The sequence below is a fragment of the Vanessa tameamea genome, chromosome 9 (assembly GCF_037043105.1).
Source record: "Vanessa tameamea isolate UH-Manoa-2023 chromosome 9, ilVanTame1 primary haplotype, whole genome shotgun sequence".
Lineage (NCBI taxonomy): Eukaryota > Metazoa > Arthropoda > Insecta > Lepidoptera > Nymphalidae > Vanessa > Vanessa tameamea.
Genome location: NC_087317.1, coordinates 7457529 through 7480141, shown reverse-complemented (window position 1 = coordinate 7480141; position 22613 = coordinate 7457529). Strand labels below are relative to the sequence as shown.

Genomic DNA, 22613 nt, shown 5'->3' with positions numbered 1-22613 from the left:
AATGCTCTTTTGTTACGTATTGATTAGAATTAAAATTTCAGAGCTACCTTTGCAACCTGATTGTAACTGTGTTTTTAATTTAACTTATATAAGTCTGTGCTTAAGTTCGATATCTTTCTTATGTATTTTTGATACTACCTATAAGTATCTGTTAGAGTATCGAGCATCTATAACTTGATCCAGATGATCCTATTGAATGAACCCACCATTAGCAGGAAAAAATCGTCTTATCCACGCGTTTTTATGACGTTTTTTACTAAGTAACAATTATGATTATTAATAATTCGCTGCGTTTTGTATGAATACAAAATCAAATTTGTCTTTATAAGCCATCCATTGTAAATCCACCAGTATTATAAAATCCAATACACGATAAAAATATACAACATAGTATTTAGATAGCTAAGAAGTACAGAAAATCAGTCAGTGTCGTGCTAGCTTCCAATCGATAGTTATATATATGTATATAAATTTCATACAATAAAATAATAAAATGGGTTTTGATACCGTTTTTTTGGTAATTGCTTGTTCACTTTTTGTCCTTAATTTTGTGTTTATAATAGGATCAGTTGCTTTTACTGTACTAATTCAAGAAAAGGTATTTATTTTTTTTTATAGTTAGAAGTTGTAATCATGTAGTATATATATATGTATTTATTATATACATATATTGACGTTGATTGCGTCACATCGTGACTATTTTATAACTTAATCATTCGGTGATATTAAATGCTTTTTAATTAGAAGTTTCAATTACAAAATGATAAATGATAACGATGTAATTTAGCTGTAAAATGAATTACGTTTAGTGCAAAACATTTTCTTTTCTTTGATTCAAGAAACCATAGACCACTATAAGAAAAGTTGCACTTTATTTTAACTTATAGAAATTAAATAATTATATCATATCTATACATTATACATTTACAGGTCTAATTCTTAGTTCTAATTTTAAAAGAATTTACAGGAACCAATAAAAAATGGCATTAAACAAATACCATCAGTAAGTCACCTGAGCGCTCGACCTAGCCTTGTCCCTCCCTTGCCTCAAGTGATGATGTACAACGCCCTTATTCGAACCAGCAGTGCAAACAATGTCGCAAACAAAGCAGTTTTTAATTAGAGTTATGGAATTCTAAAACTAATAAAAGTTTACTTAAATTGACTTATTTGTTTGTATTGCTTAGAAGCAATTTAGTGGATATTTTATGTTTACTTAATCAATATAATTAGTCCTATGTTTAACCTGTTATATTTAATTAATATTAATTTTCAGACAACACCAAGACGTAAATTAATAAAAATGGCAGAGTATAATAATATAATAACATGTGATTTATCATTTATAATTTCAAATTAACCATCAAGGCGTGTTTTCGACAAAGTTTTTATTTTATCAGCTTTATCAATGCTATCGTTTTGTTTATAATTATCTAAATCATGCAGAATTAAGCGTGTTTCTGCGTATAAAGAATTAATATAGTATTCGTAGACGCCTCTTTTTTCATGTAATCATTTTCAAAATATGTATGTTTTTTTTGTTTGAAATTTGATTTAATTAGTGGATTAGTTAATAAGTTTGCAATTATTTAATGAAGTCATATTTTTTACTGAAGATGTTTATTTTATTTATTATTTCCTTATTATAGTAAAGTTCTATAATCGATACGGTAATCCGACAGAATCAACGGCTTAATGTTCTTTTCGACGTATGGTGGTGAGTGGTGTACCAAAAACCATCTATCCTTTTTATCTGCAACCATACAAAGAATCCACTAGCTATGTTGAGTTTGCAAATTAATTTAATATATGTGTATATATCTATATAAACGATTCTCTTTTACCCGAATCACTCAATAATACAAAATATAATGAATTACTTATTAAAATAATATGAACACTGACCTGCTCGTATAGAGAGGATATTTACGTACATACTGACAAACCTCGACATAGCAACCAGCACCAGTACTAGTAAATATGATAAAATATACTTTATGAATACCCTAATTAAGCTTATTTGATATTGATTTGAAACATACAATTCCATTTGTTAATTTCGGCATGATATCGATTAATATTACAATTTATGCGCTAAGACTGTTCCCACCTCGTAGGATATCATGCTATGTCTACTCTGCGACACTCTTCGCTGCGAATTTTGGATCTTTAGTCCTTCAGTGGCGGACGCTTGAAATTTGTGAACAAATAGTTCCGTTGAGCCGCCCTTTCATCGAACGCACGACGCTGGTATAGAGACGGCGAACTTCCTAATTCTGTTCTTCGAGGTTAGGCGGCAGACTACGCATAGCATCCACTACCTTCTCGATCTTGGGGACTAAGTGGTCTTCGACGCATCAGCGACCGTCCGATGAGATCCGATCAGAGGCCATATGATGATGATAGTTAAGTATATTTTTGTCTTTATGGGTAAGAAAATGTAGGGAGTTGAATTATGAATTTAAATAAGTGAAATTACAAAGCCGCTAATTGGACTTAGTTGGGAGGACTTTATTACTCTGCTGGACTATATTTAGACGTACACTTTACTAAGGCAGTACCCTATATCCATTGGGTATCTCTGTGTGCACCTCAGTTCTGGTCAGATGATGGATGAGATATTTGTAAATTTACAGAGATTTTCTCTGTCAATGTATTGGACTTGATCGACATTTCTGATGAGTAAGAGCGTGGGCTTGGATAATACGTAATATCAGCACGAAAGGCTACAAAGTGGTTTATTAGTTCTTTGTCAGTTATAAACTTTTTGCACAGTTTTTAATTACAATATATCCTAACTATTGTGACAGAGTCCCCTGGAATAGATCATATCCTAACATAGCTTTCTAGCGTAATGTCAAACATATAGACACTAACTAATCAAAGTCAACGTGATTTAGAACTTTGTCTATTTACTACTTTTTACTAATGATTATATTCCTAACAGAACCTTACGTTATTAACAACGTATTAGTAAAACAACTTACTAGTCCTCCTGACGGAATATAATAGTGAACAAGTGTGTGTATGCAATATAATATAAAAAATTGACATGACTCTTGTTTCGTTACCGCCCCAATTGAAGACTCCAGCACACTCCGGTGGGCTTCAGTGTCGTCACGTTGTGAATCTATGCACTAGTACCACTGTCTAGACCACCCGTGGCAATTACGTTAACAAGGCAAAACCAAATAATAAAACTGGAATAAGTATTTAGTTTTTTGTTATTATTAGTAATAGAAAAATGGTATCTTTATTAAAATTAAACTTGTCAATAGCTGTTAATCAAATTATTATTTTTTTCTTAAAATATATTAGGTGTAGCGAACAGTACTAAAAAGTGTTTATTTTTGTAAGCTGTTAACCTTGCTTCCGCATCCAGGGCTGATTGTATTATTAAGGTATGTATTATAGCGCATTACCCACGAAATTTTATTTTTACATATTTTGAAATTTCTGGTTTAAATTATAATTTAAACGTCATTTTTTACATGTGTTTGTAATTTCTATCACTGACTTCGCAATTCATGACCTTAAATAAATACAATTCAATTGGTACCCAAGCAATCTATCCATCTAATACTTAGAAAATATATGTACTCTTAATAATTAGTTATTTGTAAAACGTTTAAAATAATATGATATTTTTATAAGGATTCATAAATAAATGGTAACGTTTATATTTTTACCATTTTTTTGTATATATATTTACAATATATCCTAACGTTGCGTGCTACGTGCGTTTTACCTGTTGTGTCAACAGGTAAAACGCAAATAGTGTTAAAAAATCTAATATTTTAATTTAAAATTATCAATGATTTTTATAACAGTATTTTTTAAATGAGGGCAGTGAAATATCGTATGTTGAAATGCGGGCGAGCTGATAAATAAAATTTCTTTACCTTAGGTAGGTAGTCCAAATAAATAAAAAATATTTGATAATTATATTGCATTAGAAGTATTAGGATTAAATCAAAATGTGTCGTTTAATGTTTTTTTATTAATTGTGGCAAAAAAAATCGCCAATATATGTTAGGTTAGGTTAAGTTTCATTTGGTGTACATGTCAGTCACCTCCTCGTGGTGTATCCTGGGCAACGGGGCCGGCTTGAGCTTGCTCGTCGGCCGCGGCTAAGACTGGCGGGAGGGATGCCGCGGGGCCGCTCCTGGTACGTCCCTGATCGGCGTCAGGGCGGACCATGTGAGTGGCCTCGTTGGCTAGGAGGGAGTGGGAGGGCTCGCTACTCGAGCCTCCCAGGTGTTTTACACCGGCGGTCGGCGGCGGAGCCTACCATCTTATCCGCCGCAGGGCGTCAGCTTCGTTGACGCCCAGCCTCCAGTGGCGGACTCGGGGGAGTTCGTCACATTACAACGTGGAGGATGAGGGGGAAGGCACGCACTAGGCGCGCTTTCCATGAATATTCAGCCGCCTTACGGCGGCTGCCGCTGGTGGGGTCGCGGTTGCATGCCCTTGGCGATCCCGTTGCCTCACCACTCGGCGGCATGGTGGAAACCCGAGGATGGCTTTAGTGGGTAGGACAGGGCATTAGCATCAGCGTGCCCTGGCACGGGGCATTAGGTCCCGGTTGAGTCCCACATACCCGTCCCGGTCCCCCGACCGGGCGGCATGCGTAAATGCATTTCCTCCTCGTTAAACAAAAAAAAAAAAAAAGGTTAAGTTTCATTTGGGGTACATGTCATTCACCTTCTCGTGGTGTACCCTGGGCAACGGTGCCGACTTGAGCTTGCTCGTCGGCCACGGCTAAGACTCGCGGGAGATATGCCGCGGGGCTGCTCCTGGTACGTCCCTGATCGGCGTCAGGGCGGACCATGTGAGTGGCCTCGTTGGCTAGGAGGGAGTGGGAGGGCTCGCTACTCGAGCCTCCTAGGTGTTTTACACCGGCGGTCAGCGGCGGAGCCTACCATCTTTTCCACCGCAGGGCGTCAGCTTCGTTGACGCCTAGCCTCCAGTGGCAGACTCGTTGGAGTTCGTGGAGGATGAGGGGGAAGGCGCGCACTAGGCTCACTTACCATGAATATTCAGCCGCCTTACGGCGGCTGCCGCTGGTGGGGTCGCGGTTGCATGCCCTTGGCGATCTCGTGGCCTCACCACTCGGCGGCATGGTGGAAACCCGAGGATGGGTTTAGTGGGTAGGACAGGGCATTAGCATTAGCGTGCCCTGGCACGGGGCATTAGATCCCGGTTGAGTCCCACATACCCGTCCCGGTCCCCCGACCGGGCGTCATGCGTAAATGCATTTCCTCCTCGTAAAAGAAAAAAAAAAGGTTAAGTTTCATTTAATAATAAATCAATGTTTATTTATTTATTATATAATTATTGTAATATATAAAAATAAAACGCGATTGCGTTAAAACATAAGTACCGAAAGAATTTAAAAGTTCAATAGATATAACAGATAGTTCAATCATAACATACATATCTGTAATAGAGTATTTGCGGTGAAACATCCACAAACTCTGTGCGTAAACTAAAAATCAATAATATGTAGTAGAGGTAGTTTACGAAAAATGCCAACAGATGGCAACATATGTGCGAAAATACTGAAAATAAGAAATAAATATCTATCGCTATTAGCAGACAACGTAGTGTTATCAAACTTGTTCGAAACAGCTTTTTATCTGTTATAAAGAGCAAGAGTGAACGCGCCACTGGTATGAAAGTAGTAGGCGAAACACTTGTTGCTAATCTACGGGTATTGGAAGACTAGCGCAACAGGTCTAAGAACGAGCTTTAAGTATTTACTAAAGCGAGGAAATGTTTGAAAGTTAAAGCATCAAAAATATTACCTACTAATTTTAATTGGCAATTTCATTAGATTATTTGTTTTCAATATTTGTTATTCTGAAAATAAGTAAGTAGTAAACAGTTAAATAAAAAAGCAATATTTATTAAATATTTTTATATATTGCTAAATTTGGTATTTACGTTACTAAATGTATAATTTATTTAGGTGATTCATTCATTGTAACATTTAAATTCCCTTTTTATTAATTTGCGCCCAAGGCTAATTGCTAAATCGATATCAGGATGCTATATTTTTTATCTAAATTATGCATAATTTGATTCGGCCTTCAAAATATATAATTATAACTAAACACTAGTCTGTTTTTCTCCATAAAACCTTTATACTACATATTTACATTATGATAGGTATGCTATAAAAAATATATATTGCAATTTAGATTTGTGGACGCAGCATTTGGTGAAATTGCACATTATTTATCAATTAGTATAATCAAATCGTTGGCGCGATGAAGACGTCTATTGAGCTTTTCGATGCGATATGTGTTAAATGTAATATGGAAAAACGGGGATGAGGGTTGTTCGTGCTGAGTGCTGACGTAAGTCGAGCCTCGCGCAAGTTAGGTTTGCAAGCTCCAATCGCTCCGCAGCCGCACTTGCTCCAAGACTCCAATACGAGCCGAGTAGTCGCCGTGAATGCCTGTGCCGTACGGCGCTGTTACCGACACGTTTACTAATTCGCATCTCGCGCACCAATACGCGGAAACTATCACTTTCGCTAGTTAAATTCTTGTTTGAACCATGATGACGCAGTGAAATTTATCTTGTGCATTTCCCTGACATCTCTACCACGGCGGCATTGCAAGGTAAGTTCTGATCCCGAGTCAGACAAAAATTTAACCTACGTGTCAGTTCTGAATGCTAAGTGAAAGGCAAATTCTTTGTTAAATTACACGAATAGATTGACAAACAATATTTGTAACGCATCTCGTAAGAGTTCCAATTTAGTTACTTAATATATTCGTATAACTCGAGTTCTATAATATCGATGCACCGATTATTAACTTGATATACACGTTAACTGTTTATTTTTGACTTCCTCTTTGATAACTAAATTTGAATAAACTTAACATCCTCGTCAAATAAGTACGTTCACTTTCACAAATTATTCATTCGAAAAGAATGCGAAAAATCTTCGAAAAACAGTTCTTTTATATTATAAAAAGCTTCAAAGGATTGTTACGTTAAAACTGCAAAACATGTTATCTATGCATGCTGGTAACCATTATGTAAAATGAAGTACAGGAAAAAAGTACTGATAATGATTTATTGCTTGCGATTTTTAGTTTAAAGAGTTTTTAAACTTAAGACACGTCCTCCTGAACATTACCTATTTTTATACAAACTATTTATACTTTCTTACATAAGTTACGTACGTTACATAGAAACACTATAAAATTATATTATTTAACATTAAACCTTTAAATACTTTTAAAATAACAAAATGATTATAAACATTTATAAATGCAAAACAGACGTAACGAATGCACGATAACGATAAATAATATAAGTAATATTTTATCGTAACACTTTAAAGCTTGTCATAAATCAATATAATTAGTTTTAAACTAAAAACGTGAATTGAAAAACCTGTAAATTTGATCTAAAACATTTAGTGTTATAACATCGATTTTTTTGCATGTAGATAATATTTTTTAATTAGAGATAGTGATATTAACGTGACAATAATATTTTTAATTCAATATTTATATTATTTTTAATCTATTTATCTATGATTTTACAGTTACATTAAACATAAGTCCGCGACAATTTTTATCAAAATCTTGAGATAATGAGTAATCCCTATCGAAATAAACACAGGCAGTTAATATATTACCACTTTCATTTATCTAAGCATATAAAAACTAAAGATTAAAATGTATTGAGGAAGCACATTATTTACCTAAATATATCATCAAGTACCAGTAATAATTATGGACATCCCTAACTTGAAAAATAATTCCAAGAAAGTATTTTTATTTGAAATATGTTTAATTAAATTTATTTGTTGATTTGCAATTTAATTTCATTGTAGTATTCCTTGCAATATATTATTTTAAATCAATTAATAACGGTATTATTTCTATATAGTGTATTTTGTATTTTAGAATATCGAAAAATATTTTCTATTATATAAATACTAAGAGCAAAGATTAATCAAATGTTGTAGTAATTAACGATCAAATTTAACTTGTCTCTACCTTTTAACGTCAAAATAATTAAATTAATATGTTTCTTAATGTTACTGCTAGTAACACATTATATAAAATCGGTTCGTAAATTCTCTTAAAGTAGTACACCATTACTAGCGAAAGTCGAAATACTATCACTTTCAGTTCAAATCGACATAAATGTATGTATCAAACATTCTAAAAAACGATCTGAGAACATATTTCCATTTACTAAATGTACTATGTGGTTAAGTTATATGTATTGGCTGATATTTAAATAAAGAAATAAAAGCTGTATCGATTATTTTTATTGAAAGGATCAGTAGCTTCTACAACACTACTTGATTCAACAAGTTCGAAAGACTTGATCACCAAAGTTGAATGTGGGTAAATTATATACTAATAAAAAGTATTGGCAGTTGAAGTAAGTATTTTAATAGGTTGACCCAGTAAATAATACACGTTGTACGAGTATATCCGTTGTATAAAATTTCAAATTATTTATGAGAAAAGAAACAATTCGACGTTTAACATTAACATTCGATATATGCGCTATGCTAAGCTACTCCTAAATATTTAAAATAAAAAAAATTGGGCGCAATTCGAGTTTTCAAATCTGTCCATCTGAAATTCATCATCTGTCATCTGAAAACATCCCGAACTCGGCATGTCACATCTTATGGTATAGCTGCTACGTTCTCAATCTACTCTCTTGAGGTCGGCAAGAGTGTCAGCTCGATGGGTAAGGCTCAGTTTTCCCAGAGAAACCTAAATCCTAAAGAGACCTAGAAAACTCGTACTACACTCCAAATGTTTTTATATATATTTTCTAGATTGTTTTTGCAGTTACTCTTATAATTCTGTTCTCAAAATACGGCAATTTTGATTTTGGCCAATCTCAAAAATTACCTATCCTCCTAAAAGCACAAATGTCCTCTCTATTCTTTCATTCACTCAGATGAGCCGGAAATCCGAAACGATCTTGGAGAGCCCACAGGACCAACTGCTTTAATATGCTTTTAGACCATGGTAATGTAAAACTACCACTCATTTTTTATTGGACTGACTCGGGATTTTAAGCAAGGACCTAGATATCTTGAGATCTAATCAGTCATCGGACTAATAAAGCAATTTTTGCGTAAACATTAACTATTTCCCAATAAATTTACGATTTCTATTTTAGATGACACGATAATTTATAGTGGCAATATTATATTTAAAACAATCTTACAGCTGATACGATTACGACTTTCATTATATTACGGTTCTAATCTCGTGTTTTATTATTTATAGCATAAAATCAGCAAATTATTACGATTTACAGTTTAAACTCCTTATTAAAAATAGTTGATAACGGAGGTACGTGACTTCATGCTCACGAGTTAATGTGTTAATTTCACCATTTCTCATGTAACAGTTTTGTTATCCGGATAGCTGACGTATAATGGTTTGAGAATAGTTCTTTTTAAAATTCTAATCAAATGAAATATTGCAACAAAGTTTTCATACATATATAAATTTATTATGATCAATAATATAACAACGGTATGGAAGGTCTGATGATATCGTAGGTTCGATCCTGGTTTACTAATCTCTACTTAATACAAATTGACACTTATTTTATAATTGGAGGAGAAATGTGAATTGTGTAATTCTATAAAAAATAGTTTTTTATATAATTACACATATTCATATTTCTATTATTTCATTTATATTGAAAAATAATAACAAATTAAGTAATTTTCTTTTTAGTTTTTTAGGAGTATTTTATGGTAGTTAAATGCATAAATAAAATTATACATATTTGTTGCGTGTATAAAACGTAATACCCAATTGAGTAAAATTAACGCAATAAAAATAATAAAGAATTTTATTTAAAAGAAAATTATTTGTTTATAGTTTCTATAATATAATATAACATAAAAAAATGTTCTTGAATTTTCTTACATTAGCGAATACAATTCATTTATTTCATTTGTTCTTTATTTGATCAGCCGATTCCGTTGCAAACAATATTGATAAAGTTTGCGTGTAATTAATTACATTGATACACGTACTCTGAACACGGCTGAGACGTACGCTTGTACTATTTAAATAAACTCACGTATCAATAACATTCGGGGAAGATGTTATCATTTTATAAGTAGTTTCATAAGAGTGAAACGATAACTTAACACATCTCAATGTAAGTAATTTGAATTCTTCATTTCTACCTTAATTATCAACATGCTTTCTTCAGCATTGGTTCTTTAGTCCACACGTAGTAATAGTCGTGAATTTAAAACTACATATATTTTTTAAAAAATATATTGTGTAATCAATTATTATTTACATAATAATAACTTGACTTTCGTCAATGATAATACGAAATCATTTATTTGTATTATGAATGTACAATTTTTAAATTTTAATTGTAATAATCTGCAGAGATATTTTAATATCATTAATATAATTCATTACGAAAATAAAACAATATTATTTAATATTTTGAATCGCTAAGGGTAAAATAATAAATTTATTTTTAATCAAGATACAAGTTACGTCATATTACAAGTCGTGTGCTACAATTTTATGATTTATATGTAAGTATGTTTCTAATTTGTTGTATTAGGAAATACTGGTATTGCATTAGCGATTTTACACTTTAGTTAGGTACCTATGTAGTAAATTGCAATGTATATGATCGTATGTGAAAGGGTATAATATCTGAGAAAATCTTTTATTACAGCTTAATTTAATAGACTTTTTACTTATCCTATAATATTATGTATTTAATACTAATAGTTAAAGCACATAAATAAAAGTTAAATAAGGAAACGATCTGGAAATCTTGTACAAAAGTACAAAGCATAAATTAAGTAGATACTTTCAATAAAAATAGTATTTTTCTTTGATAATATGAAATACGAATTGTTTAATAAATAAATTATTTATTAATAATTAGAAAACAAGTCGGATATAAACTTTAATATACAGTGAACTCTACAAATATTAACGTCATAAATTTATAGTCCACTAGATATTTATAGCCGATATAATAGCGAAAATTGATATTAACGTTTTATATGTATTACTTATTACTTTTCTATTCTCTAATATGAGATAGATATTGCGGCTAACGGTGGTGGCAAGGCGAAAGTGTACGGCACGGCCAGTGAAGGTCGCCCGCCACGCTGCTCTCAATGACGTATTTATTAACTAGACATGAGATTCGATACGTCATTTCATTGGAAAAACTGTTGTATACTATAAGCTTTATAAGCTTATAGAGATATCTAGGTGTGTTATTGACTCTTATTGATTTTCTTTATATAAAGTTAAAAATGATTCTTGAGATCTCAGGAAAGAACTAACCACGTTGGCCTTACTGATTGTCCGTTGTTTTAAATGCTAAGCAAATGTCAACGATTGAACGCGTTCTTATACTACTTGTTTGAATTTATGTAATCATTATAAACGGGTTCAGGCTATAATTTATTTTATTTAAATATATATAAAACTAAAATAAAAATTACAGTAGCTAATAGGTTTGTTACGATTTACGAATATTTATCTTCTCCCATGTATAACATGGCAACACAATTAGGCAATTTGTTTGCAAGATATATGAAAATACATACCTACACATATAAACTTATAAATATGCCCTAAAAATTATCCGATTAATGATCGATAACCGGTAACCCTGACTTACATACATTTTAGACTATAATAAATAACTTTTATTTGTTTTTTATATAATTTTGAGTATTTTTTTGCATAATTCTAAATCCTACTCTTCTTTATCTCGGAACGATTTTGCTCATTAAAGAAATATGAAAGCGAAAAGTAACATTATCGTTACGAGGTTTTGATTATCTAGCAATATAAGTATGTACATTTTATTTGCTCTGATTTGTAAGAGTGATGTACTTGATGCTTTCGTTATTAGATCGTTATTCAGACTTTAAAATATAAGAAAAAAAAATAAGAAACTATATTTAAAATGTCATTTCTTTAATCATACTGTATATAAGTATATTACACGTGAAGAATTACAGCTTTTTAGCGAAATATGTTTATAATATAATTTATTGAAACAAGTGTTAACATCATGACGCAGATTGTCGTTATGTTACTTACATAAAATATTATGTTTTCTTTGACCTTAACAAAAAAACATTATTTGAAATAAGTAAGAATTACTGCAATATAAATAACTGTCACGTCTAAAATGTTTAATAAGTTTTTAAATCCTTTTTTTTTCGTTCGATACAATTCCACTTAACATAGTCTTACCATAAAGCTGTAGTCTGAGACTTGTATAGTAGGTTTTGCATTTTTTTAATCAATTTAGCCAAATACCGAATAAACTGTCGAAATACGCATATCTATTTAAAAATAAAAATTTCTCCAATAAAAAAACTGGTGACATAGTGGACCTGTCTCAAAATAAGGACTTGCTATACTGAATACAAATTCACTCTATGAATAATTTAGCTCATGTGGTTGTTACATTCACTTGTTAAGAGAGAGTTTTCTTTATTCCATCATCGTTAAATATTAATTTATTGTGACTTTGTTTTGGTTGCTATTATTTTTGAGTTGATTCTTTGCTTCAGTGTTATAACATGTAATTGAAAAAAAAAACTTTGAAATTAGAATCTCAATTCATTTCAGTTCTATTCTCTTTTTATTATTTGTTAGATATGTCTTAACTTTACTATATAAGAAATTCTAAATAAAAAAGTAGAGTTTTTTAAAATATTTTATATTATTGGATTTATAACACTTTTTTACGACATGGCCGTCACGTTAAGTCAGGAGACATCTTATCGTCTTGCATTTTTAATTCACGACTTTCATATATTTTAAAAATAATTTGTAGGTCACATTTCGTGGTTTACATCAATCACGATAACTGCAATGTTTAATTTTATAATAATGAAATAAAGTAATAGTTTCCTTATCGATATAATTTTTATCTATGTTTATCAACAAAGACGATGAAATTCCATTTAAATAATAAAACATATATTATTTAATGATTTCATTTTTTACGCTAATTTTGTGAATATAAAATACACAATTTTATAAATAAATGCCGCAGTTAGAATCCCATGGGATATTACGGTACCCATAAGCTGTCTGTCGACTAAAATGAGGGATGTTTGCAAGGAGATTTTTTAAATTATATATATGTATTTTGATATCTTGTTGACTTTTTTTTAATATGATAAATATTAATTGGATATTTTTATAGGCTTTTGATTTGTTATGCGTAAATAACTAAAACGACCTAGAGAATAATGTATGGAGTTTCCTTAAAAACTGATTTTATGATCCTGAGCTCGAGCCCCGAGTCGAATCGATAAAAAGTTGTTGGATTTTTTGCCAAAAAGATCTCAAAATCAGCTAGAACTGTGGAAATTGACAGTGTAACATTCTAGTACCAATGCCTCGGAAAGCACGTAATGCAATTATTAAATATTATTTTTTTATCGTTTCTCTACAAAATTATGCATGTATTATACATATAAACCCGCATCAAAAACCATTGCGAAATTTTAAAGAATTGAGATTACATAAGGACAGACAGACCGCGGGAAGAGATTTTGTTTTATATGATGTAGTGATATATGCTTCGCAGTTGACTAATATATCTTAAAAATAGCCGTTGTGGTTGAGATTTATATACATTTTATAATCCTTGTTATTACCACCAATAAGAAGCGATTTAGGTTTAAATTTAAAAAATATATCAATCGAGCTCTGCGACGTTGATCTAAACAAAAATCTCTTTGGATTAAAAGTTCCCTAAGAACCATATTAAAGACTCTGTTTACAAACATTGTAATACGACGCTTTACGATACTTAACTTTTTTTATTAGATATTTTTTATTAATTTTAACATTTATTTTCATTTATCTATTACTAATGTAGTATATTATTATACTATCTTAGTGAAATTATCGTCTTAGTAAGGATTTACAGACACATTCGTAGCGGCGTAGCACATTACCCGTAGAACTATTGACACGTGGCATGTATCTTTTTCGTTATAATCATGCTTGTTACATTCATTCGTTTGTTTTGTTTGCTATAATTGAGGATTCATTTTGAGATAGATTATTTGATTTGATATTCAATAATTTTACAAAAAATATATTTTTAATATTGATAGGATTTATATAGACTTATTTCAGGAAATAATTTTAGACTTTTCCTATTCCTATCTAGTAGTCACTTTATAACAATTATGTCCTCCAGCGTCACTCAAGTAAAGGAATGGATGTTAATGTCATTTGTCGTTGGCGCCACTGGGGCGCCGCGCCGGCGGTTGCTTAGCGACGGAGAGCCCCGCCCTCGCTTTAAACTTAGGATGAACGTGATGCTCTAAAAGCTTAAAACTACTAATACTCTTACAAAACAGTTTCATTACTATGAAAGACATGTTGTGGCTAGATTAGAAACACCTTAATTTTGATTTCAATCAATATAATATAGAGAAAGATGCAAAATACAATGTAACTATAGAAATTCTTCCTAGAATTTGTGTAGTGTCATGTTAGATAGCTTCTCTTTTTATCGATGTAGACGTTAATTCAACTCAGCTGCCTGTATAAAATTCATTTAGCATTATTTGTAAGTTGCGTAGGATGTGCAGGGTAAATTAGAACATCATTAATTACTAAGAGAATTAATTAATTAGATAACCTTGTAGATATCGAAAGTTTAGCTTTTCTAGTTAATAGAAAGTCGAATTTAACATTCGAACTTTATCGAAAATACCTAGTTCCTTTAATGGCCGGTTGGAAAAATGCTCAGTAGGCTCCGGTCGGGAAGTAGGAAGTGTGTGCATTTCCGTTCCTTGGAAAGCACGATAAGTCGTTGGTACGCCTAGGGCTGAACTCTTTCCAATTAAGTTGGATTAGCGTAAATAGTGCACATGTGTTTGCAAAAAACCATATTCGGTCATAACTGCGACGTCAAACAAAATGAAACGAAGTTTAAGGCGTAATTGAAGGAATTGTTACGTTTGCGCGAGAGCACAAAGGAAGAGGGTTACACTGAGTTACGCTGAACAGCTGCCTTTACCATTCACCAGTATAAATCAAAACAAAACAAATTCATACCTGCCTCTGATTATTATCTAATAAATGTAGCGTTAATTAAGAATATCTTCAGGAGACTAAGGACATATGTATATTCTGTAGCGAACTTCACGGAGTGACATCTAATCTTTGATTAAATGATTATAACTTTTATAAAATATTATAAATTACATTATTTTGAGTTATTATGTTTGATAAGTCGCAAGGTAACTTCTCTACTACTAAATCTAAACTACTAATCACCTATTTAGGTAGTCACCATAAATTAAAAAAAAAAAGTTATGGATTAGTAAACTTTCGGTTACGGCTTCGGCCACTAACCGACCTTTGATCGTATCAAATAAGGTTTAATAAATGTAGTTTATTCTTTCATTTTATTAAAACATAACGTTTACAACATTTAATAATTATAATGAAATTGTTGCAGTTTTGAGTTTCTTATAAAAAAAAAAATAATTAAAATATACTTACTGTGTATAATTATGTATACTGTATTAATCGCTGTAGTGAACGGTCATCAAAGAAATTGAATATTTAATCAATATACGAATTATATAAATAATACCGTGAATTTTTCATTAACTAACATATAAGTAAATTTTCCCTTTATTAATAACATTGTACATTTAACTTATAATTTTGTTATTAATTAATTTGTAGTTTACAAAAAAGATGTATTGTTACATACCTTCTATATGTACCTTCATCTCAGGGGGTGGCTAAACACTGCACTTGTGTATATGTAGGTCAATCATCGCTTTATGAAAATACTAGCTGTTACCCGCGGCTTTGCTCGCGTAGAATATGAATATATTCACAAATAAACTTAAAATATTACGTTACTGTAAGATCTCTTTGTATACCACATTGGTGTGTATTTCAGCCCTTAGGGTAGAATATCCAGAAACGCTTAAATGCGAATCAACTCATTTTTAATCTGTAGCCCAAAAATAAACTTTTGAGCTTCTAACTTCAAAATGACGGACTTCCAGACTAACCTGAATACGAAATATCAACACCTATTTTTCCCTTTAGGCCTAAAATATCAAGACACACTTAAATACGTATATACTCATTTTTAATCAGTAGCCCCAAAATAAAGTTTCATGCTTCTAACTTCAAAGATGACGGTTTTCCAGACTACGCTATATACGAAATGTCTTCCCTATGTCCCTTCTTAGGCGTACAATATTCAGAATCATTTAAATACGTATAAACTCATTTTTAATCGGTATCCCAAAAAAAAATTCTATCTTCTAATTTAAAAAATGACAAACTTCCAGACTAACCTGTATACGGAATGTCAACCCAATTTCTCTCCTTAGGCGTAAAATATCCAGAAACGTTTAAATACGTACCACCTCATTTTTAATCGGTTGCCCAAAAATAAAATTTCATGCTTCTAACTTTAAAAATAACGGACTTCCAGACTAACCTGCACACGAAATGTTAACCCCTATTTCTCCCTTTAGGCGTAAAATATCCAAAATCGTTTTAATACGTATCAACTCAATTTAATCAGTATCCCAATAATAAAGTTTCATGTTTATAACTTAAAAAATGACGGACTTCCAGACTATCCTATATATGAAATGTCTACTCAATTTCTCTCCTTAGGCGTAAAATATCCAAAAACGCTTAAATGCGAATCAACTCATTTTTAATAGGTAGACCAAAAATAGAATGTCATGCTTCTAACTTTAAAAATTAAGGACTTCCAGACTAACCTGTATACGAAATGTCAACACCTATTGCTCCCCTTAGGCGTAAAATATCCAGAAACAGTAAAATATGTATTTACTCATTTTTTATCAGTATCCCAAAAATAAAGTTTCCTGTTTTTAATTTAAAAAATGACTGACTCCCATAAAACTTTCAACCCTTAATTCACCCCCTTAGTGGTAGATTATCTAGAAACGCTTAAATACGTTTCTACTCATTTTTTATCACTATCACAAAAATAAAGTTACATGTTTCTATCTTAAAAAATGACGGACTTCTATACAAACTTTCAACCCTTATTACACCCCCGTGGGGGTAGAATATGCAGAAACACTTAAATACTCCTTTTTAATGAGTATCCCAAAAAGAAAAGTTTCATGTTTTTAACTTAAAAAATTACGGAGTTCCATACAAACGTTCAACCCCTATTTCACTCCTTTAGTGGTAGAATTTCCAAAATTCGCTTCTTAGTGGATGTCATGATATGTTAATTTATAAGTGTACAGCCTAAAATATAAGTTTTATGCTTCTAGTTCTAAAAATGACAATACTTTCAACAACTTACAACCTTCCATCCCCCTTTTCAACCCTTTACAACATTTTTTTCCAAATAAAATGTAGCCTATGTCCTTTCTCAAGCTCTAGACTATGTGTGTACCAAATTTCATTTAAATCGGTCCATTAGTTTTGGCGTGAAAGCGAGACAGACAGACAGAGATACTTTCGCATTTATAATATTAATTAATATGGATAATATGGATTTCTGAATGTCATTATTTTAAATACCGGTGTGTGACAGACTCGCGCACGCGAATTTCCCTACTACCTAAGTTTTTTAAATTGGCAATTTTTATTTAAATTTATTATATTGATTAATATTATTTTAAACGAATAATATAAACAACATTTATAAATTGCCAGCACTTACATGCTAACAATAGAAATAATATTGTCATATCAGTTTTTAAAAATTTGAATACTGTTTTTTTATAAATATTAATTTTATATTTAACTTTTAGTAATTAGTGTTATAGTTTTCATATGAAATATAGGTTCGCCCTTTTAAACGCCCTTCACAAATGAGCCGCGAAGAGAAACATAGTTTTTTTTTAACCTTCATGGTATTTTTTTATGTAATTTACACATAAACTCAGATAGTATAACCTACGCATTAATCGTTGAAGATATCGAGTTATATAATGTAACAACGAGTGACGAATTCTCTAAATTTCCATTCCTATTCCATGTGCGAGGCACGAGGCACGGGAATGTCAACTTACAAAATTCGGGCTGCTTTTAAGAAATTCTCATCAGATAAACCCAATAGCGAATCGGGGCTTGAACTCATAATCTCTGGACAAGACCGAATTATCCATTAACGATGTAGGGAACATCACACCAAATAAGGATCCCTATTGTAAATATAGATATATTATTATAAAGTATTCAAAACTATTGATAATGAAAGTTGAACGAATTTTTGACCTTATATTTATCTCCTATTTAAAATACGATATGGCATATTTTCGAAATATAGTAAAAAGCATCGTTATTATAAATATAAATACATTGTTATATAAAATACATCTTTTACGAAGTAAGAAAGTAGAAAAAGACCCCGAGACATGTCTTGCCTAGGAAAATGGATAATTCGGCCCTCTCTCGGGATCTGCGACCGTTTATACTGTTCACAAGACCAACGAGACAATTTACCTAATAATTATTTATATAATATATATTGTATATATAATATTGTATTCTTTGTTATTGCAGAGAAAAACATGCCTCAGTGGGCAAGCGCTGAAGGCGGTGGTTCAGAAGCGGCATCTCCCGATCAAATGATGCTGTGCTATGATAACGGCGGCTCCGAGTACTATGATAGTAAACAAAAGGAGGCGGATATAAAAATAGAGCAAGCTGGTGGTTAGTTATTTCTATGTACTGTAAATAGCAACGATAGAATATTAATTAAATTTAATAGCTGACCTTCATGCTAGGGTAAATGTTTAATGGCTTAATGTGTTTTTTTTTATTTTTAAATTGGCGAATATTTGAAGGTTAACCAGGAACCGAACTGTATATTACACATATTAAAAAAGTAGATATTCATCGAAGCGCATATTATATTCTATAATTATTATACTATCAACAAGGGGACAACGATGCATGTTTTTTTTTTTTAATTATATGTACCTATATCGTAATTTTAAATACTTAACGACCTATGCAAAAGCAAATCTAGTATTTTAACCGCAAAAAAGTTTTTTATGACAACGACGACATTCCACATAGTCCTTAACCGATCATATATTGTTTACTATGCGTGTAAAACCGGTGCAAATGACGAGGTTGATAAGAACATTACGAAAATCACCCGTAGCGGCGCGTTAAAATCGATTAGTCTGCTCTTACGCAAATACTTTATCAAGCGTGTAGTCGCGTCACGTAACACTCAAGTTTCGACCCGGTCACTTGCAACGTTGAAGTGCTCTCAAAATGTATTTCTTTAATTTCTATTTACTAATCGATAAATATTTGGACGATACTTTTCACCCGAGATATCCGTAAAAGTGTCGTTTCTTGCTTTTAGATATTTATTGAAGTAACTATTATGTTATGGAAATTATGAGATTATGGAATTATTAGTTGTGCATAAAAAAATGCGTTCAATAATCACAACGTTCTTTGTGAATATTAGAACAGCTAGTCATTTAAGTGCTTTCTTAAAGGTTTATTTTAAATAAGGCAGGTAATTAGGCAATTTTTGTTTCGAATAAATAATAATGGATAAGATAAATCCGGTATTATTTTGAAGTTAAACCATAAAGTACGATAATGACGATAAGGAATGAAAACAAATTACTTATAAATATTGTTTCTTTTATTACAACGTTTCCAAAGATAAAATAAACAGCGACGTATTGATTTAGATAATATCGATAGGACAAGTGGCGCTATTTAATGAAAACCCACGCTTTGATACTGATGGTTTTTCTTTTCACAATCTACATATACAGTATAACGGCACGACACGTAAGTTATTACGAACAACAGTTACATATGCTCGTATAATCTCGTCATTTTATTCCACGTCATCCGACAAACACTTTTTATTCAATTTATAAGATTCCAAATAGAATACTCCACATTATTACTTAATGGGTCTTATTATCTACAACGAACATTTGATGTAAGTGGATTGCCTTCCGCCGCTAAGTAACTTTCACTTCAACCGCAATAAACATTTTGAACAAATGTTTTAGATTTCTACGATAGTGGCAGTGGTAGTGATGAACAAGTTCCTCGTCGGGTATGCAGGCCTCGACGGACACCAGCGAGCTCTTCCTCTTCGGGAACAACAAGTGGTTCCAGCGGACCCGGTCGTCGACGCCGCTGCGGTATATCCGCTCGGGAACGTAATTTGCGTAGATTAGAAAGCAATGAACGGGAACGAATGCGGATGCATTCGCTAAATCGTGCGTTTGAGGTAATTACACAATTATTAAGATAAGCGAAAATTTCTTAAATAATACACTATTCCTTGTACACTAACAATATGTAAGATAGACGATAGATTATTATAGTGGCTTACGTTTTTTTATTTCAGGATCTTCGTCGTGTTATTCCTCATGTTAAAAAGGACAACCGGAGTCTGTCGAAGATAGAAACATTAACCCTTGCCAAAAATTATGTGAAAGCCCTGACAAATGCCATATGCACCATGAGGGGTGAAGTTCCTCGTTATTTGTAAGTAAAATTATTTTTAGTTGGATTTACTATTTTAAATAAAGAATATAACGAGTTGCAATCAGAGGATTCATTTTGAAATAATTTTGTATAGACATCCATTCAAGTATGAAACTTAATTTGTTAAATTGAGTATTTTTATATTGCTAGCCAACATGAAACGAATTGAATTATATCGCTTTAAATTCTTGATATTTCATGTTACACTTACTAATAAACCATCAAAAATTATTTAAATAAGTAAATATATGGTGTAGTTTTAAATTAAAATTAATTTTCTGTCATTAATATTTTGTCACTTTACAGATTTAACAGTGATGATGAGAATGTAGAGCCGGTTTTCGTTCTAAGTCGGGAGCAAGAACATAACAACAACTTGCCAAACGACCATGACAGGGAAGACCCCTCGCCGGTGCCAAGTGGGTGCCTTTGACGACGCAATGATTCCTAAGCTGCGGGCCCACAAACTATATCAGCATGCATGGACAGGAACTCGAATACACGAGGGCAGTTCAGCAAAGAAAAATATATAGAGATAACGTTAAATAATGTTAATTCTAAATATTTTTCCTTTCATGCTCCTAAAGTCAATCCTACGACTACCTGGCAATGTATGGACATCGAGACAGAACAAACATGCTATATTACCTAGTCGTAGATTAACTTGCATGAAAAGATTATTTATGACATTACAATTAATGACGCTATTTAAAAAAGAAAAAAAAAAGAAAAAGGAAAGTAATTGGTTACTATTGTACCTGCAATACCAAAAGTGAATTAAAGATAAAAAAACAACTTAAGGTTTCGTAGTTTAATTTAAAAAATAAAGATAATAGCATATTCAAATGGTAATAAATAGCAAAGTTATCGTTTTTGTACGTAAATTACAAACACAACAATATAATAAAACTGCGAAACCAACGTAAATGAAAACTAAATATATATATTTATTATACAAAATGAATGATAACCTTTATTTAATGTTTTAAATTCAATTTCATTTATATATTTTTTGTGTTGATTATAATACTATTTCGTTTTGAAAATATTATATTTATGTTATTTTCCAATATTTCTCAGTCTACAAAGCCTTTTCATTGAATTGTCTCTGTACTGATTACCTTTAACACTCTAAAATAAAATTATTCAAAGCTACAAAGATCTCTCTCTCGCGAGGTGCCAATTATATGTTTTAAGTGAGACTATATTTTAGTAAATTTATATTTCAGTACAGTTATTACAGGTGTATTGTCAATTCATTTTATTATAAATTTAAAAAAGTACGACTAATGACTATGTTCAACAATATATACTTGTTATAAAATGATGATAAAGGATAAATTGAAAATTATATTAAAAATATAAAGGCTCTATTTATAAAAAACATATTTATTATTAAAGTTATTGACATCAAGATTTAGTGTGATGGTACCTAGGTACTTATTTAATTTCAATTAAAGTAATCTCAATTTATAGTTACCGATTGTACAGTAAGTTCAAATATCTAAAGTAAATGCAAGCAATTTGCGATTCGCATTTTGTTTAATCATATTATTTATAATGTAATTAATATTAATATACTGTTTGTGATTTAGATTAGTATTAAGATCTTGAATATATTTCAAGATCTTATTATACAAATTTAAGGAACGACGTGGCAAAAATACTGAAAATATTTACTATGATAATAAAATTGATATGCAAAATGTTTTATTTTTATTGTTTTCGTATGGACCTATAGGGGATTTTCTTTAAAAAAAACACGCACTTAACCTGACATAGATATAATTAGTTTTAATTTATTAGTTCTACGACATTAATTTGTCGTCTCTGACCACTACCGTCTACCAGTTTCCCGGATTCGCCTACACACTCCATTAAAAACTGATACATGGGGTAGCCGGCGATTGTGACACCGACGCGAATAATATTGCATCGGTTAGGTATGCATTTATCTTATTTGCGAGACATTCCAAGAGCGAATTTAAATTTTGTTTGAATACGATTTTCCAGCAGCGTCCTTTGTGGTCATATTTTTCGGTTGCTTTGAAATAA

The 22613-nt window shown here is 31.5% G+C and overlaps 1 protein-coding gene and 1 long non-coding RNA gene across 3 annotated transcripts; both read left to right on the top strand.

The window, feature by feature from the left end:
* The first annotated feature begins 263 nt into the window (after positions 1-263).
* Positions 264-1169, top strand: LOC113395078 (uncharacterized). The gene is made up of 2 exons (XR_003368627.2): positions 264-598; positions 968-1169. It is a non-coding gene; the product is annotated as an uncharacterized LOC113395078 (long non-coding RNA).
* A 5103-nt stretch (positions 1170-6272) lies between these two features.
* Positions 6273-22268, top strand: LOC113395077 (protein dimmed-like). 2 transcript variants are annotated; one of them, XM_026632626.2, is made up of 5 exons: positions 6273-6629; positions 18585-18734; positions 20075-20298; positions 20419-20558; positions 20865-22268. In XM_026632626.2, exons 2-5 carry the CDS (start codon positions 18593-18595, stop codon positions 20989-20991), a joined length of 633 nt encoding a protein of 210 aa, XP_026488411.1. In that variant the 5' UTR covers positions 6273-6629; positions 18585-18592; the 3' UTR covers positions 20992-22268. The 2 variants fall into 2 exon arrangements, with proteins under 2 accessions (XP_026488411.1, XP_026488412.1); XM_026632627.2 differs by lacking the exon at positions 6273-6629 and adding an exon at positions 10034-10179.
* The last annotated feature ends 345 nt before the right edge of the window (positions 22269-22613 follow it).

Excerpts from the sequence above, each read along its gene's own strand:
- LOC113395077 (XM_026632626.2), top strand. The coding sequence starts at position 18,593 with ATGCCTCAGTGGGCAAGCGCTGAAGGCGGTGGTTCAGAAGCGGCATCT. Across the intron at positions 20,299-20,418 it reads CGCTAAATCGTGCGTTTGAG|GATCTTCGTCGTGTTATTCC; the intron begins GTAATTACACAA and ends TTTTTATTTCAG. Across the intron at positions 20,559-20,864 it reads GGTGAAGTTCCTCGTTATTT|ATTTAACAGTGATGATGAGA; the intron begins GTAAGTAAAATT and ends GTCACTTTACAG.